Source organism: Morus notabilis, unplaced genomic scaffold (assembly GCF_000414095.1).
Source record: "Morus notabilis unplaced genomic scaffold, ASM41409v2 Scaffold1412, whole genome shotgun sequence".
Classification (NCBI taxonomy): Eukaryota; Viridiplantae; Streptophyta; class Magnoliopsida; order Rosales; family Moraceae; genus Morus; species Morus notabilis.
The window spans coordinates 92813-112513 of NW_010362216.1; the positions used below are offsets into that span (position 1 = coordinate 92813).

A 19701-nucleotide genomic window follows, 5' to 3' on the forward strand; every position below is an offset into this window, starting at 1 on the left:
GGAGGGGGGCTTTGGACAGGAATTATGGATTCAATATCAAGTGTTGTCTTTGATATAGGAGAGGATAACACACAATATAACATATGTGCTTTCTTTTGATTAAAATAAGAAAGGACTTTGTTTTCCTCAATTGCAAATAACTAGAGGAAAATAATTAATAGATTCCAGAAAAAGAAAAAAAGATAAATATATAAATTGACTTTGATTTGACTTCTGTTTTTCTGGGTCAATGACTTTGTTTTGACTTTTAGTTGCTCCTCTTGTGTATGCATGCAGCATTGTTTTTGTTGGAAAAACGTGGTAACCATTTGGATTATTTCTTTATTTTATTCAACAAGAAAAACCCCTCTGGAAATTTAGCATGAAAGTCATGGTTTTTCTTTTTCATTTTTCCTTTTTCGTGTATAAATTCTTCATGCAGAAAATGCCAAAAGTAATCAAAATAGATGCTTAACATAGCCAACCTTATTTTGCATTTCTAACAAGCCAAGAATAAGAAATTTAAGAATTCTTTCATAGGGTACTTGTTTTCGACCATCAAATTTTTATTATTTTAGTGTGATATTAATTAAATCCAACATTTAAAAAAATCACCTAAGAAAATTATGTTAATTTCTCTTTTTCGGGGGTAGGAAACTCAAATTCAGCCAAGTGTAGTGGTTATCAAGAATCAGAATCACCTTTTAATTTATTGTTTTGACAAAACAAATTATTAACCTAACAAGCCAAACTATACGTATATATGAAGCCCTGCTACTTGTACAGGTCTGCATAAAGATTCTTTTGTGATACTAGACTTTTCAATGGGACAAAGGTACAAATTAAACATGAATAACTCCTCTAAGATCAAACTCCCTAGAGAAATTCCATCACAGCTTTTGCTGGAGCACGTGTTTTCAAGATCATTTCTTCGTATTCGTCTTCGGGATTCGACAGAGCAACAATGGCCCCTCCCGCACCTATCGAAGCTTCACCCTCATGAATCACAATGGTTCTAATCACAATGTTCAGGTCAAATGTCTGGTTATACGAAAAGAACCCGATAGAGCCCGAGTAGATACCTCGGGAGCTGCTCTCTAGAGAATCAAGAAGCTCCATTGATCTCAACTTCGGTGCACCTGTCATTGAACCACCTGGAAATGCTGCTCTTACACAATCGACTGCAGTTATGTCTTCCCACTTTTTTCCACGAATCGTGCTGACCATGGTATGCACTGTCGCATATGATTCCACATCCATAAGACGGGACACGTGGACAGAACCGGGCTCGCAAACTCGCCCAAGGTCGTTTCTTAGAAGATCAACAATCATCAAATTTTCGGCTTGGTCCTTTTCACTGTTAAGAGAAAGGGAATACTATTAGTTCAGAGGCAATAAATTAGAATCTATCAGAGACCTGAACATTTGCGTATTCTTGTTAGTCCTTTATGCAAGTAAATTAAGGCTAAAAAAAAGGCTCGTATTCTGAAAAAGATTCCTTTTCCCTTTGCCAAATGAAATGAAGGAAAATCATAATCAATTGACCGAACAATACTGGCAAACAGATTCCTGTGCTATTGAACAAGAGATCATACTACCTGTATTGCAACTGCTGTCTGCACCGTTCATCTTCCTCTTGTGTCGCACCACGAGCTATGGTGCCCTTAATGGGTTTCGCTTCCAATATGCCGTTCCTGTCCAATCTTAGGAATCTCTCCGGTGAAGAACAGCAGATGGATAGGTTTTCCCTTGAAAAATTAAGCCAGGCAGCATATGGGGCCGGGTTTATTTCTCTCAGGTGAAGGTATAGTCCTAGTGAATCTATGTCTCCAATTCTCTTTCTGAGTTGAGTAGTTAGACACAATTCGTAGCTCTCTCCATCTTTAATGTAATCCAGACACTTCTCAATATCTGTTACATAGTCCTCTCTGGACTTATCACAAACAAAACCTTCCTTAGATGTAGATTTTCTTAGAGCCCATAGAGTTTGTTCCTCTCTGCCTCTTTTAACAGAAGCTTCAACTTTCACAAGTTTCTGTTCCATTTCCTCCAACCATGACGGAGTTGTGCTTCCCTCATGTAAACACATTGCGTAAACATCGCCATTGCAGTGATCAATAGCTATGAGGTTATCGGCGAAGAAAAAACAAGCATCTGGAGTTCTGGATTTGTGGCGATTTGATACCATGCCACATTCAACTTTGAGGTTATACCTGCATCACAAAACTAATGGACATAAAGACCTATATTATAAAACGGAATGACGATGGAAGAAACCAAAAAAATATCAAAATCCTAAATGCCTGGAGAGAGAGAGAGAGAGAGAGAGAGAGAGGGAGAGAGAACAATTGGTCTACGTCTCTAAGAAGCCATGATATCATCATCAAGACCCTTAATAGGATAAAATTTGCGAAATTATAACACTTTTAGCTTGAGAAAAATACTAAAGTCCCATGAAGACTCCTTTATTCACTCTCCGTTTAGTTAAGTGAAAGCTAGGTACAAATCAGCATTTCAAAGGCATGAATAAGATGGAGCTAATTACACAATGCCTGGATTTAAAGATGGAAACCTGCTTCCCGACTAGTAACAATATAAGATAAACACGATCATCGTCAAGTTTCAGTTTCTGACATTACAGGGACATAATACGAAAACGAAAGAAGAAACTTACATTGGTAAAACAGCATTTAACCATTTAGGAAGCTTCAAACTAGGCAAGAAAAAAAAAATGCCCCAAAGAAAAATAAAGCTCACACACAAACACATGGGATGAGTTTAAAAAGAAATTACAATTTACTGCTTGATTAAAAATATTAGTTCTTACCCTGTTAAATAACGGACATGACACGTGAAACAAGCAAGATAATCTAACATAAACATAGTTCTCTCGTCATTAATTTAAAGACTTAACTGCATACCCCATGTAACCAATATATCCGCCATAAAAGTCAAATGGCAATCCTTCATAATCTTTTTCATCATAACGGATTAACAGGAGTTCCTAGAACAAAGATCAAGTAAAAACAGATTAATTCACCTGTATCACGTAAACATATAAATGTAGATAAAAACAAAATTATTTTCAAATTACAGAAGAGGCACGACACAGTAGGCAATATATTTTTTTTTTATCAAAATACCTTTTTCAAGAAATCAAGAAAACCTTCTTCAAGAAATGTTTCCACGGTAGAGCCTTGAGCATCTTCACTTGTTAGATAACCTCCAGCTTTTGAAGCCGTATCACTGAAAAATGGACATGAAAGCAGAGAGACGAAAGTTCATTTTGAAACTCATCAAAGTCAACATTATATACAACAAACCAAAAGCAAAAGACTACAAAGATGAGCAAAATCATAGTTTAAACCTTTCATCTGATAATTTAAATGTCATGTGCTTCCAAAGAGATCCACCTTTGCCTCCCATGAACGAAAAGCGCGCTCTTCCCTGAATATAAAAATAGCAAATTGAAATTTTCAACATTGGAAAAGAAAAACGAACATATGAGCTTCAGCAAAACCAAGGTAGGAACACTTCTAGAAATAAATCCCCATAAATGATAAATTTTGCATGAAAAGATCAAAATCCAAATCATTTGCACATATAATTCTACTGTTAGATAACTGTATATTCCATTATATTGCTTTATCAATCTTAGTTAGACCATCCAACTTTTCTACGATATTTTTGACCATCCCATCACATTTTCAACAATATGACAGAAAACCAATGCCAGCATAAATGACAGCTCTGAAAGTAAAAGCAAGCAAAATTTACTAAAAAAGTGACGAGATTAATCATAATACTAGTACTTAGATATGATTAGCTCAATTGGTGTTTAGTGGGTATGTGAGTTGCTTTTAATGTATTGAGTCCTAGGTTTACGTAGGTAGTACGATCGTTGGTTGGAGAGCAAAACTTTATAATGTACTGTAACATAAGAAAAAAAAATAATGAAAAAAAAATTCACTAAAATGTTTCATTAGCATGTAAAGTCAATAGTAATTGGTAAATTAAGAAACCTTCTCTGTTGAGGAACTGTCCAACCAAAAGGTGCTCTCAGCAGAATTACGTCCAAAAAATTCAAGGAAAATATTTCTTGCTCCGCCAACTTTACCAGCCAAGCAGTCAAATTTCCTCCACTTCAACTTTAGGTGTTTGACGCCAATGTTTGGATGGGAAAGATCTACCATCTTAAACATACCAAAACAACTATTCTTATCTACATTATGCACTGATTGGCCACTTCTAAAAGCTTCATTATATCGTCGACTATCCAGATTAATTGCTAGCTGCCTGCCTTCGGAAACTTCTCTTAGCAGTCCATTAGCATTTGGCATCTGCATGCATGCTAAAAAAGGTTTATTACTCAGAAAATATTACATGAATGTCCTTGTAAATCAAAAGCAAAGGCAGAAAAAATAAAAAGATGTAAAATAAATAGCTTAGAACATTGGTAACAATGTATACCTTTAAGGTACATTAAATAGCTTCTTGATCCAAATTAATTCTTAAATCACACCAAAGAAGAAAGATCAAGAGAAAACATCTTTTGAAAGAGTTTTAGTTTACCAGCATATGGGAAACCCCTTTGTTTGGTGAACTTTGGCTTCAATCTCCGCCAATAATTCTCCGTAATCTCTCTAAAATTCTTGAATATTTGCCTTCCATGACAAGTTGCAACACTTTCTGGATGAAACTGGAGTGTCAAATATAAAGTCAATAGTCTAGCACGGGAATAAGATTGCCATAATAAGAAGCAAAATTAGAATGCAGCACACCTGCACACCATAATGAGGCCTGGTGGAATGCATGATGCCCATGAGAACCTTTTTTCCTTTCACGCTGTTTGGATAAAAATCGGCGGAAGTGTCAGGGGTAACATCAAGCTCATGTGTCCCAAGAAAAGAAAGTGCATCAGTGGAAGATGTCCATGCTATAGGAATGAGATCATTTGGTAGTGACCCATCATCAATTATAAGAGAATGATATCGAACCACCTGAAATTAGTTGAAACAAACAGCAGTTAGGATCAATGAGGCTGATTTTGAGCCGCCACCCAAACATGAATACCCTTGTTTAACACAATATATTTGGTTTAGAAGGTTCCAAATTCAGGATCTTTCGTTCCATGGATTTCCTGAGAAACAAAGCCATCAGCACGAAAGATAGAATTAAAGTGTTTGTTACTTAAAGCCATCGGCACAACAGATAGAATTAAAGTGTTTGTTACTCTGTACATAAGTAAAACAGTCAAAATTATACTTTTTCTACCCACCAGAAAGATCGTTCAATTTTGCAGTTGCAACTTTTCTTCAAAAAGCAAATAATAAAAACAAAATTTTAGGTTGGGCTGAGTAAATAAACGGATAGATTACTGCTTGTGAACACATCTTCCCAGGGTAGATGCAGTTTGTTAAGTTCCAAAAACACATGATCTTCTCTATGAAAAAAGATTTTTATACATGGAAATAAATGCAATTTTACTTGTATCAGTAAAGATAGATCTTGCAATAATGTATATTTAATTAAGTGTAATTACTTTTCAACTTGCAATTGACTAGCAAATTATCTGCAAATCCAACAAAATTTCCTTTTAACCCAAAAGGAAAAGTAAAAAGCATTCAATCCAACAGAATTTCCTTTCAACCAACAATATAGTAAAAAGCATTCAATCACCTATACAGCAAAAGCTACCAATAAATCTTTCAATACAGTTGAAATTTCAAATATGCTCATTTAGGAGGCCTTAAGAATTTCTACCTTGCAGCGTTACCATTTACCAAAGCGCATGTCATGGACAACAAACTTGTAAGACCAAGGGAAGTTAAAGTCCAAGTTAAATTTTGAGAAGAGAAAAAATTTTAAACTCTTTGAAATGCTGACCTTAAATCCTGAGTTTGGGCCAGAGGGGATGTCATGAAACAGGCTGCATCCATTGTGTTCGATTTCACTGAATGGAGATGAAAAGTCAAGATGACAAAGCTTCAGTACAAAAACCTTAGTCACAAACACGTTGCAAAGGACAAAACAAAATAAGATCATAACAGTATTTAAAGGTACCTTAAGCGACCATGGATGGGTTCAGATGCGTGCACAACATTAGCGCCATGAACATAACCTAAGGCCTGTTCGTCCAGGAGAAAAGTAATCAAAACATGTTGCAAAACCACTCAGCATGTGTGTTCTTGACCATCATGTTGACTATACAATGTATACATGCATGCTTGATTAAATTATTATTTAGACACAAAATAACTGGTAGACAGCAAATTGTAGGCATGGAAAACGAGACTTACTTGATGTCCAAGACAAACCCCCAAAATGGGGATATCCCAGCACTTGTGTAGCAGTTGAAGACAGATTCCTGAAATATTTAAAAATACCTAAACATGTAATGATTATAATGATCATAGGAAGTTTTCTTGAAAACAAATGCAGACAGAAACAGAACAGAGCGTGTGGAAATTTTTTTACTTCTTTTCTTGTAAGAAACAAAATTTTATTGTTATGAATGAGAGAAAAAATAAATAAATAATATCTACAGGTATAAACTATGAGCCCGTTTGGTTCATGAATTAGAACCATGAGATTAGAATCATTTTTTATTTACGTGTGTTTTTTGTGAGAGAAAATACTGTAGCGATCCATGAACCATATTCGAATTAGGGAACGAATCCTCCAACCAAACGGGCTCTACATGTTTGAGAACAAACATGTACCAAATGAGACTCAAGAGTCAAGAGCACGATAACTTACGAAAAGCATGTGATACAACGATAAAGAGAGAAATGTGACAGATCCATCAAATAATATTGTGTGAGTGTTTATCTATTCAACCACACATATTAACGGATTGTCGTTTTATTCCTAGAATTCTAAGTTTTCTCTCCTTTGGTTCTATTCTTCAGTCTCAATTCTATTATTCCTGTCTTTTCCTACAGGGAGCGTACAAGCAGCGCACTTTCATCATTGCACTTCATGTAACCAATTTTTTACTACTAGTGCAGATATATTAAGGGTAAAATTAGCAGAAAATATACAGTTTTGCAAGATAAATTAACTATTCTAACCTATATCTGCCGGACATGTTGGAGAACCAGGTCCAGGTGATATAACGATGTTGTCAAACGCATTTTCTTCGTACAAGTAATGGTAGACGTCCTCCCAAGTCAACTCATCATTTCGCACCACCACAGGAGGTACTGACACAAAAACAAGCCAACAAGAGGTGTCAAAATTCATTTTCTTTCCCAACAATGCTCTGAAAAAAACAAAAACACCATTATAGAAGATCAAAGCAGATCACAATGTAAAAGAATCTCGCATGAGAGAGAGAGAGCTTACAGCCATTAATTACAGACAACTCCTGGTAAATATTGTACGTGTAGCTATCATAGTTATCAATCAGCAATGTTCTGACACATTCTGTCTTATGAACGTGATCATCAAACTGTTTTTTTGCCATGAACGATCCTTCTAACTGCTTAGGCATCAAATTGCTTGACATCACCGCCTTTCCAGCCTCCGGATTAGAAGACACTTGGGAAATATCTCTCTTGATGACATTTTCAATCCTCAGAGAAGGTTTGGACATCATTAGACTAAAATCCGTAGACCTCACAACTTCATTATAAGGATATCTAAGATCAGAAGACGGCGCGCACAAAGAGAAGTTCATCTTTCTCTGTGACGGGTATGCCAAATTAAGCACCAGACCACAAAAACTCACCCCCTATACAGCAAACAAAAGGGGCAAAAAAAAAAAACAACAATCATCTTTCTCAAATCTCCTCTACAGAGTCATAAGCGTAACAAAAGTTGTAAGAAAAGGAGAAACGACAAGAAATAAATTTTTTTTTTGTTTTATAAAAAAAAAAAGAAAGGTAAAGAAGGAAACCAAACCTGAGAGGCAGAGATTCGATGAGAGGGAAAGTAATTGTGGTAGAGGAACTAGAGGCGGTTGAAAGGGGAGAGAGAGAGAGTTTGGGCCTTTTTGGGCTTTCGGTAGGTGAGTGGGTGTTGGCGTAAAAAAGGATCGAGGTGGGACCCACGTGAGCTTATAGCCTTAAACGGACAGTGGCAGATTCATTGAACCGTTAGATCCGATGGTATTTGTAGGTAGGTGTTCGTTCATTGTCATTTGGTACGAGAATTTTTATAATTTAAATTATAATTTATAATTTATTATAGTATATTTTTTAATAAAATATATATAAATTAAGAATAATTTTAAATCATAATTTTAAATTTATGAACTAAAATAATTCTCAATTATAATTTTGAATTCATGAATTAAACATCTACTTCTCCTTTCCTCCTTTGTCGTCCACTCTCCCAATCATGAACCAACCGCCGAGCGCTGATGGAGGCAGAGGCGGAGCAAAAACAATTAGTCATGGGTGCGAGGGCAAGGGTCGGGGCATAACTGAACTACGGGGTGAAAACAAGTAAAAGAGAGGTAAAATTTTTGAGGTATAAAATAAATTGTGTTAAATGTAAATATAAAATTTTAAAAAATAAAAGTTCAAATGAGAGAGAGACAATTAACTTTTTTAGGTCCCGTTCATTTCGTTTATTCGAGTTTTGCTACAGTAAAAAGCTCTCAGAAATAGTCACATTTAACTTTTTTACTACAGTAAAAAACTCTCACACGACATCACATCTCAACTCGAATTAAAAACTCAAATTAGCAAACCGAACGGGCCCTTAATAGTTAACTAGTTTTGTAAGTTTTGTAATGTGTATGGCATGTATTATTGTGTTAGAGACAACTGAAAGGTTTATTGCTTACCGAATAATGAGAAATTAATTTATACAACTATTTAAAGATTTTTTTAATTTATTTTAAAAAAGAATATGTATAAAGATAACAATTGACAAAAAAATAAGTAAGGATATATTTGAAGAAAATTATTTTAATCAACTAAAAATAAAATAGGATCGCGTGTGAAAAATTACTCTCATAAAAATCAAGTGAGTAATAATATATTTTTAAAAAGCACACAAAAAATTAAAATATACAAAAATTCCCAAAAAAATAAAGATAAAAAAAAGTAGTGGAGAGCTTGCCTCTTTTATGTATTGTTAGATTAATAAATTATTATGTATAGATTATAAATTAGATTAAAAATTTTAATAAGTGACACAAAATTATTCATACTCCAAATCAAACCATTGAAAAGCTAATTTAATAACTAAACATTAGTTCTTACCAGAAAATAATTATAATGTAGAGGTGATATTAATAAAAATAAAAAAGATGGAGTAAGTACACATTTGAAAGTAATTATTTTAATAGGAGCAAAGTGAGAAAAAAAATTCTAAAAAAACACACTACAGTAAATAAATTGTAAAAGAGTTTTCAAAAAAATAAGCAAAAAGAAAGAATTAGAAAAAAGAAAATACAAAAAAGTAAGAATTAACAAGTAACAAATGGAGAAAGATGGATGGAAAAAAGTTCAGTTCTTTTATGTATGTTATAGAGATAGATATAGATTTAAAAAAATAGACGAAGGATGAGGTGTTGATAAGTGACAAGCTCACGAGATAGTCCAATAATAAGAGCCTTAAGCTCTTTTATGTATTCTTAAACGAGACAAATATTATTTTAAATGGTACTCCTTTAATGTTTGACCTATAAACATTGATCAATTGATTTTTAGTCATTTTAATCAAAACGGTGTTAACTCAGAATAAAACGTTAAAATTTAGACTCACGCATAAAAATATATTGAACAACTTTCTCTATTTTTTTTAATTAGCATAAGATATGGCTGAAATAATTTCCCAAAGTTAGCCTCAAAGGCATTCATTGCTCCCAGGCTTAACTAAACAAATTTTTCAAAACCCCTAATGTGTGGAGTATGTCATGAGGGTTCTAGAACCGGAACCATGATTCTAGTTCAAACATTTGTTTATTTGTAAAAAGTAAAAAATAGTTCTTGAAAACCAGTGTTTGGTTTGGATAGTTCTGGTTCAATGTTTGACTTCTTATGTGATGTTTTAAACCAGAATCACCTTAAAAAAATAAAACCACCTCCCTCTTAATTTTAGATGGTTCAAACATCTAGTTCTGATTCTGGTTCCATAACTATAGTTTAGATGCAAAGTTCAAACCATAAATCATAGATCTAGTTTTAAAACTAAAACTACTCTAATTTAAACTCTCATACCAAACGCAATCTAAACATTCCAAAAGTCCATTAGCAACTATACCAGTATATTGATCTTAATCCAATTCTGTAAAGGAAGAATCTAAGACCTCAAGAATTTTAGGAGCCAGTACTTTAGATCCATCATTGATAAAAGGCCGCTCGAGAATTAATAAATCATGCACAGAGTTGGCCAAAGTCCCATAGTGATCAAGAACTTTCTGAAAGAATATTATTACATTTTTTATGAAAGAAATAATATTTCTAGATGGTACTTCTGAAATAAATATTCTAAATTATTGTATTGTTGTGCTCCCCAGCTCATAGATGGCTTAATAGTTAATACTAGTAGATATTTTGACCCAACACATATTATTGTCTGTATATACTCTTTTAATTAGGAAATTCTATATAACATAAAAGAAAACTTTGGTCTTTCTGAAAAGGTTTATGGTGGGCGGCTCTCGTGGAAAATCTAGATTTCCACTGGAATATGACATCGCTAGAAAGTTTGACCTGGAATTTTTGTGTGGATGTCGAGACAAATTGATAAGTTAAGGTCTCGTTCATTTTACGGATTTAAATTTTTAATTTGAGTTGAGATGTGATATTTTCTGAAAGCTTTTCACTGTAGCAGAAAAAGTTAGATGTGATATTTTTTGAGAACTTTTTACTGTAGAAACTTAAAACTAAAAACTCAAATCGGTAAAATGAACGATGCTGTAAAATTAATTACAACAGAATTTGTTATTTAGCTAAGCTGAACTGGAATTCTGTTTCTGATGTAACAAATCTCTTTGTAATACTAAATATACAGGAAATACACTCAGTCGATTGATTGAGTTTTTATTCATTTTTCTCTCATTTTTTTCTCTCAGTAAATCCTTTTTGTGGACAACATTAATTCCAGTTTATGATAATTAACATATGTATATTTATCGGTGCATATAAATGGGCAACATATTTGATTACAATATTGGCCAAAAGACAGTTTCTATACCTATATATAGCTAGCTCAGCTAAGTTATAGAAGCTAATTAATAAAGAACAGACTGATGAACAATGTCGTTTTAATTTCAAGCTTTGTCTTATTCATGCAATAATATTTAACCACAGATAACTGATCAATCCACAGAATTGAAAAGTATATTTAATTTTCTACCATATTAGTCCGTTGAACACGTGAGATAGAGTTACTTGAATACTTTCCATAACGACTAATTTGTAAAATATATATGCTTTTCTACTTCTGAAATCATATATACACACATATTATATATAAACACACACGGATGTAGTTGTAATAGTTATTCTGATATTTATTTATTAGTAAATAATATTATTATTTTAACTGTGGCATATTACGGTAGTAAAAAGTTAAGTAGTTGATAAAAAAACATATGATAATAAATGAGATTAGATTCTTATCACGTTATATCATTATGTTTCTATATTTAATAGGTAACTACTGATAAAAACATAATTATTATAAATTTGTACATGTGTATATGTGTGTGTATATATAGAGAGAACGAGGGTGAGGGAGGTGGGGAACATCTAGGCATACATAGGATGTGCTTGGAACTTATTTTAAAATAATTTTATTTTTTGTATGAAAATGTAAATGAAAACGTTATCAATCTCAAACAGTAATCATTTTTGAAAATGTGTTTGATATTTTTATCAAGAGATTATTTTCATTATAAAAAAATCCATTAATGTCTCTCTTTGCTCGAGAGAGGAGAAAACATAAACAAAAAATAAAAAGTGACTAAAAGTCATTTTTTATTTATCTTTCATTTTACACTAAATTAAAAAATCATTTTTATTTATGTTTTTTGTCTTTAATTGTGTCAAACACTGTTTTTCTCATATTTTCATTTTTATCTCGAAAAACGTGAAAAAAACAACTCAAAAACAGTCATAGAGTTGCAAAATTGACCCAGTCTTTAGTTGAGTTCAAAATCAAAGTTGTGGGAGTCATTGGGACCTAACCATATTCCTCGTCTCTACAGGATGAGCCAAGTTTACTGTTGCATTTCTATTGAATTGGTAATGGTTGACCTTCAATCAAGTAATATTCAATTAACCAAACTTTGCTGGTCAATTTTGCGCCTTTGCAGGATTATCTATAATCTATAATAATAATAAACAATAAATAAAAGGTACATCTGTAGTGTCGGCTACATAACTATCCGAGCTCACAACCTTGAGGTGAAATTTATTTATTCATTTTTTAAATACAAAGACATTACAATAAAACAAAACAGCTTAATTATTGGTTCAAGTAAAACATGTGGAAGATTTTTCAAGCAAAAAAAAAAAAAAAAACACATGGAAGATTTATCTGTGAAATTTCTTGAGTTGTGTATATCTAACTCTACAAATAAGATAAAATTGAGCTCGACAAATAATAATTAATCTCTGGCTCTTAAAGTGGGCTTTGATTTGGGGTGGGATACATATGATTGTATCCAGTCAGATTTATGTCTCGTTCACTTTACGGATTCGAGTTGAGATGTGATATTTTTTTAGAGTTTTTTACTGTAACAAAAAAAGTTAAATGTAACATTTTTTGAGAGCTTTTTACTGTAGAAACTTAAAACTGAAACTCAAATCGGTGAAATGAACGAGGTCAACTGATTAATACTGAATCTTATAATTGCTAGGGAACAATAATTTATACATATATATATATATATATTATATATAGATACGTCTCCGGGCCGCCAACTTTCACATCAATATTTAGATAAAATTTGGTAAATAACTTGAATATATTGTACATATATACATGAATACCAAGTTGATTATCAAATTTTACCGATCAAATTATGTGATTCGACAATAAATCAACTCTTGATAAATTAGTATCCGCGTGGCTCGTATGATCACTCTATCTAGCTAAATTCTTGACTGCCAAGTTTGGAACTTGATCGTTGCTTAACTTTTAGCCGTGCTTGAGTTTAGAAACTCCTTTTTTCAATGTAATTAGTTTTTCTGGATTACTATAGTGTCACATATTTATTAGAATATCATATTGGCTGAAGATATTAGCATGATCCACTTAATAAGGTGAGGGCAATCATTTCCTAACAAAGCCGGTTTTGTCAGGTTGAGTTAGGCCCAATATCATTTGATTTATGTAAAATGGTATCAGAGCGGGAGGTCTTGAGTTCAAACCCCCATAATTGCACTTTTTATCCCCATTTAAAAATTGTCATCATGTGTGTTGGGTCTTTAATATACATCGGGCTTAAATATTCACGTGTTGGGCTTTCCAATTATTTTACCCACACGAATACTCATTGTCCAGCCCACATGTGAAGGGGAGTGTTAAAGTGTAAAATTATTGTTGGGTCATTTTACAGAAATCAAAGGATATTGGGCCTAACTCAACCTGACAAACCGGCTTGTTAGGGGAGGATTGCCCTCACCTTATTAAGTGGATCATGCCAATATCTCCAGCCAATATGAGATTCTAATACGCCCCCTCACGCATAGCGTGGACCATGCCAAACCGCTGCGAATAAGTCGATATTGGGGGACCCAACATTACAAAACTAGGCATGCTCTGATACCATGTTAGTTTACCAATCCACCTTAAAAACTTAAGTTGTTACGAGGTGGGCCAACAATAGTTTTATACTTTAACAATATTCGTTTGCTTCTCTTCGTTTTATTCCGCTAGTCTTCGTTTTATTCCGCTAGGATTGCCAAGCATACATTGGTTCCCTAGTTTGGATCAGTTTGGTTGCAGACCATACTTAGGGCACGTTTAGTTTGCTGATTCAAGTTTTTAATTCGAGTTGAGACGTGACTTTATGTGAGAGCTTTTTACTGTAGCAAAAAAGTTAGATGTGACTGTTTCTGAGAGATTTTTACTGTAGCAAAACTCGAATCGGTGAAGTGAACGGAATATAATACGTTTTTTTCCCCGAAAAAAAAAAAAAAAAACACACATACACACAATTACATGCAACGTATAGTACATTATAATATATGTGCTTAACATGATAGGAGAAAGAGGAAAAAAAACACACACACTATATATACGTCATAAATAAGACAATATTAGGTGCAGTTAGCTATCTAAATTAAATGTCATTATTGGCACTTTGTAAAATTACCAGCCGCCTCCCTCTATATTAGACTATAAATTGATAGAAATAGAATTGATCAGTGTGAAACAAATAAAAACACAATTCAAAGATCACTACGTAAGATAAAACCCCACCAAGGGCATTTCCGTAATCTGGCAATTTTCGCAATTTTATCAAAATGTTTTTCATGTGTTCTTTAATTTAATTTATGACTTTCATTTCGTCCGTTGCCAACTAGTCAATACGAAGAAACCTTCAATGGCTCTAATGATTACTATTAGTATATATAAATAAATATATATATATAATTAATGACGTTATTTTAAATAATATATATCTCCATCAGCTAAAAACTACCTCAGCTGATTTCGATTTGGGATATATATATATATATATATATATATATATATCATTTCATAATTTTCCTTCTGACCACTCAGAACTGCAAGCAAACTTCTGATCGTTATATATAATATAGGTATATACGTACGTTTTACTCCCGAAGAGAAGATCACGAGAAGATCACGTACGTCCGTTTCATAGAAATGAAGTTTTCTTTTCTTTGCTCATCAAAGTGCTTCTTCTCTTCATCAGCAATCAACGATGAAGAAGCCTTCCGAGGTAAATATTATATATATATATATATATACTGATACACAAATATATCTTTATATTCATAATTACCTGCAGAAGCCTTTGATTGATTTCAGCTATTTTTGATTGATTTTTTCTGGTCATCCTTAAATTCATTTGTTTTTGTTTTCGATTTTCCTCCTTTTCCGCTTCATATTTATGCTTTCTTTCTATATATGAAGATAATACTTATATCTCTATATATATGTATGTATGTATGTATAAGAAATAGATCTTCGATCCTCTGTAATAAGAGAGAGATGATGATCATGTCATGGTTAATATTTATTTCTTGTATAAATTTAATAATAATTCCGAATAATCAGTTCATAAATCATCAGGAAATCTCATAAAAGGAATATCACAATCCATTTTCTATAGCTGATATTTCTAGTGTTAGTTTTTCTTTTCAACTACCTTTCATATCATTAAATTTAGTGAGTTGGATATAGCAGCCTTTCCATTTATGTGCAGTATATTCTTTTATCAATATAATTGATAATTACATAGTTGCCTGGTATAAGACAAATAATTTGGATCGTTGGAATAAAGTAAATATGCAAGTTGTACAAATATCTCGCATGTATTAATTGTTTTTCCATGGAATATGTTCTATATATATATATATATATATACAAATAGTTATGTACAACATATATAGATATATGACATATATAGTTGACATGAGACACAAATAATGCCGTGCACGAATTGACATTGACATTATTTTTTGCCCTACATGATAATGATTGACATTAAGTGGTTGAGCTAACTAATTCTCTCCTTGAGTGATCAACTAGGTGTACAAATTCTTCAAAATGTGAATGCATTTTCATACAATGAGCTCAAATCAGCCACTAATGGCTTCCGTTCATCCAATAAGATCGGTGAAGGCGGATTTGGATCCGTTTACAAAGTAAATTAACATATATATTTTTACATGTACTTATTTTTCTAAATTAAATTCAAGCCCTCAATATATTTGTGATCTCAAACTAAACAAAACTTTTGACACATATATGATAATCTATTAAATAGGGAAGACTTCAAGATGGTAGAATAGTAGCTGTTAAAGTTCTTTCGGCTGATTCAAAACAAGGAGACAAGGAGTTCATGACTGAAATTGCATCGTTGTCCAATATTAGCCATGAAAATCTTGTTAAGCTCCACGGCGGTTGCGTTGACGGTCCATTTCGAATTCTTGTCTATGAATACATGAAAAATAACAACCTCTCTCGTCTTATGCTAGGTATGTAACAAAATTTCTTTTTATTCGAGTTTATAGTGAAATCTCAAAAACACATTTAACACAACCCAGCTTATATATGTACTTAAAATACCATAACCAATGGATGTGGCACGTAGTTACATTGTTGAATATATATTTGTGTCTTTAATTTTAATATGCTATATATATACATACTAATACACATGGTTACAATATTATATATGTGGCGAGAAAACTAAAGGCCTACTTGGTTGGGAAGCAAGGAGGAAAATTTGTTTAGGAATTGCTCGTGGTCTTGTCTATATTCACGAGGAGGTCCAACCACACATTGTGCATCGAGATATTAAAGCTAGCAATATAGTTTTGGATGAGAATTTTAATCCCAAAATTTCAGATTTTGGCCTCTCTAAGTTGTTTCCCGACAATATCTCTCACATCACTACTAAAGTTGCCGGGACACTGTAAGTCATGATCCTGATTTCACGCTTAATTCAAGCTCGTTATCTTGCTAAATTCTATGCCTCTTTTTTTTTTTTTTCCCTGTTTGGTTGTTATATATATATATATATATATATTTGTTCATTTTCTTTCTATATTATTCCTCTTATTTAGTTATTTGATTTAATATTTTTTTTTCCTGTTTTCCCTTTTGGTGCTGAAGAGGCTATCTTTCTCCTGAGTATGCCATTAGCGGGCGCCTAACCCGAAAATCAGATGTGTATAGTTTCGGAGTTCTGCTTTTGGAAATAGTGAGTGGAAGATCAGCTGTTGATTTCGACCTACAACTAGGAGAACACTACCTTGTTGAGAAGGTATATGATATGACTATTAATCACAAAGTTATGTACATTAATACGTACACACATATAGAATAAACGAACATGAGGTTCGATCACGTGTTTAATTTTAATATCTAAAATGGTATCTTACCAATTATATCATACCACATTATTAAAAAAATTAAAAATGTTATTTACGTCCATGTTTTCCTTCCCTTTCTATTTGTTAATTATGATCTGAATCTATCCACATCTAATTTTTTCTTCTTTTTTTTTTTTTTCTTGCCTTCTCTAATTAGTGATGTTACAATGGAAGGCAGTCCTTTTCCTCTCCATTCCTTAAGTAACAAAAGTGGGAATCGAATTAAATAAGTTAAAACTTTCGTTCTCTTCAATTTATTAAATAATTAGTATATATGCAAATGGCAAAGGTCGATGTATTTGACTTTTAAAGGTCCCACCATATATATTGATATATATTAATTGTACATGCTGATTTATTTAACTCTATATTTAACTAAAAATTTTGATTTTGTTAAGGGGTCTTAGACCTAATTTGATGCTAGTTAAACTCTCTCATCGAAAGAAAAAGTTCATGCAAATTAATAAAAGACTCAATCGTTTCAAGTCTGAAAACAGTTGCCACTTATTATTGCAGAAAAAATTTATTTCACTATAATATACAAAAACAACAAAAATGTACACGAAAAATAGTAGTAACATGCTTGACGTGTGGTTTTCAATTTTATGCAGGCATGGGAAATGTACAAAAGTGACAAGCTTATAGATCTAGTAGACAGTAACATTACTAATACCATTTATAGCGCAAACTTCTCGTCAGATCTAGATGGCGAAGAAGAAAAAGATCACCAAGATCAAGAAGAAGACCAAGAAGAAGAAGAAGAAGAAGAAGCAGTTCATTTCCTAAAAGTTGGTCTTCTCTGCGTGCAAGAGAATTCTAGGCTCCGGCCCACTATGTCAATGGCCATAAGAATGATGAAAAACGACATCAAAATTGATGATGTGCAAATCACTGGACCAGGGCTTATAAACAATATAATGGACGTTAAAATTGGCAAAAGACCAACTTCCATGCAAGTAGGCACTTCATGCATGCAAAGCCCACAATCTAATAATTACCATTTCCGATGATCCACTACATCATAAATCGTAACTTCTTTGTGGTGAACTAGTTGTCAAAATCTTTCCTTTCTTTCTTTCTTTTTTTTCCCCCCCTTTTAATTTACTAGAAAAGAAAACAGTTATGCTTCTAATTATTACTTAGATACAGATTATCAATTAACGGTTCTTTGATTTTTTGTGTGGGGGCATTTCTAATCATATCAATTTACAAGAGAAACTTTATGATATACAAGTTCTCAAATCTTTTGTACTAATTTGTTCATTAAAAAATAAATAAAAGAACACACAACTTTTCAGTTAGAATCTTACAAAAATTATAAGAAAATTTTCATTATGGTACTCTCTGTTATATCAAAATTTGAGTTTGATATTCTCTGTTTTTGAAAATTTCATGCTGGTACTTCAACCTTTTAGAAAATATTTTTTTAGCACCTCAGAGTTATCTTTTAGGACACAAAAAGATAAAATTACCGTTATTATAAAAAATCATCTGTTGATCAGAATTTTTTTGGACGTCGTGTGTATAAGTTTTTGCTTTTATATTTTCTTTAGTTTAGGGTTAATGTAAAAAAGAGGTTCATTTTTTTTTTTTTTTTCATTTTTTCAGTTAGTGTAAAATAGACGTTGATGCTCTGTTTTGAATTTTTTGTTTTCCTTTTTTGTCTTTTGTTTTTTTGTTTTTTTTTCCTTTTTTTCATCGTTTTTGTTTTGTTTTTTTGTTTTTTTTGTTTGTTTTGTTTGTTCTTTTTTTTTTTTTTTTTTTTTTTTTTTTTTTTTTTGGTTTTAGGGCTTGTGTTAATAACATGATGTTGTTGTGTTTTAAGAACCTCATTTAAAATCATTTTTTTAAATTATGTTCAACAGATGAGTTTTTACAATAAACGTAATTTTGTCTTTTTTATATTCTAAAAAATGGCTCTGAGATACTAAAAAAATATTTTTTAAAAGATTGAAGTACTGAGATGAAATTTTCAAAAACAGATAGTATTAAACTCAAATTTCAATATAACAGAGGGTGCTAAAATAAAATTTTCCCAACATAGCTCGACGGCCAAAGAAAATCATATATTTATAATATACTGGAAAACTCAGTTAAGCATTGACCCTAATATTTTAGTCTACAAACATCAAATCTCCAATATCATAGTCTACAAACATAATTAATTCGCATTTTACGTAAATATGGCCTAGAGTTTCCTCTAGTTTCGATAAACTTAAATCTTTTTTGGTAGACCGATTTATTGGTAGGATTAAATTCTGACTGTTAGATTTGATTAAAATCATATTAAATTAAAAATATATGCATAATAGACAGTATTTAATATAACTCTATTATTAAAAAGTAGAGAACTCTAGATAGCTCATTTTTTTCTATTATATCAGAAATTTCCTTAAAAAGAGGAAAAAGAAAAGAGAAAAAGGAGAGAGAAAGATAAAAATGCTAGCTAGTGCTAAGAAAAGCATATGAAAGTGTATGATCAGAAATTAAAATACATACATAGAATCTACTTTTTGAGACTTTTGAGATTGTTTTTTTTTTTTTCGCAAGGGAATTGAGAGTACAATCTCTGTTAAAGTGCATAACAACGTGGATGTGGGTGGCCCCCTGGTTGGGTAGCCTGCAGCCGCAGGTGACCATTTTTCTTTTTCTTTTTTCCCCATAAAAAAGAATACTTAAGTTC

At 32.3% G+C, this 19701-nt stretch overlaps 2 protein-coding genes across 2 annotated transcripts; one reads left to right on the plus strand and one right to left on the minus strand.

Moving 5' to 3' along the window:
- Positions 1–629: 629 nt before the first annotated feature.
- On the minus strand, positions 630–7903 carry LOC21396586 (aminodeoxychorismate synthase, chloroplastic). The gene is made up of 14 exons (XM_010101320.2): positions 7885–7903; positions 7327–7714; positions 7053–7184; positions 6279–6346; positions 6043–6107; positions 5866–5932; positions 4761–4979; positions 4552–4678; positions 4002–4330; positions 3347–3426; positions 3123–3225; positions 2901–2983; positions 1578–2192; positions 630–1336 (listed from the first exon to the last, which is right to left on the minus strand). The coding sequence occupies exons 2-14, from the start codon at positions 7658–7660 to the stop codon at positions 856–858; spliced, it is 2703 nt and encodes a 900-aa protein (XP_010099622.1). The 5' UTR covers positions 7661–7714; positions 7885–7903; the 3' UTR covers positions 630–855.
- A 6825-nt stretch (positions 7904–14728) lies between these two features.
- LOC21396587 (putative serine/threonine-protein kinase) lies at positions 14729–18182 on the plus strand. Its single transcript, XM_024167703.1, has 6 exons — positions 14729–14857; positions 15670–15785; positions 15908–16118; positions 16339–16558; positions 16759–16909; positions 17630–18182. Exons 1-6 carry the CDS (start codon positions 14782–14784, stop codon positions 18026–18028), a joined length of 1173 nt encoding a protein of 390 aa, XP_024023471.1. The 5' UTR covers positions 14729–14781; the 3' UTR covers positions 18029–18182.
- Positions 18183–19701: the final 1519 nt, after the last annotated feature.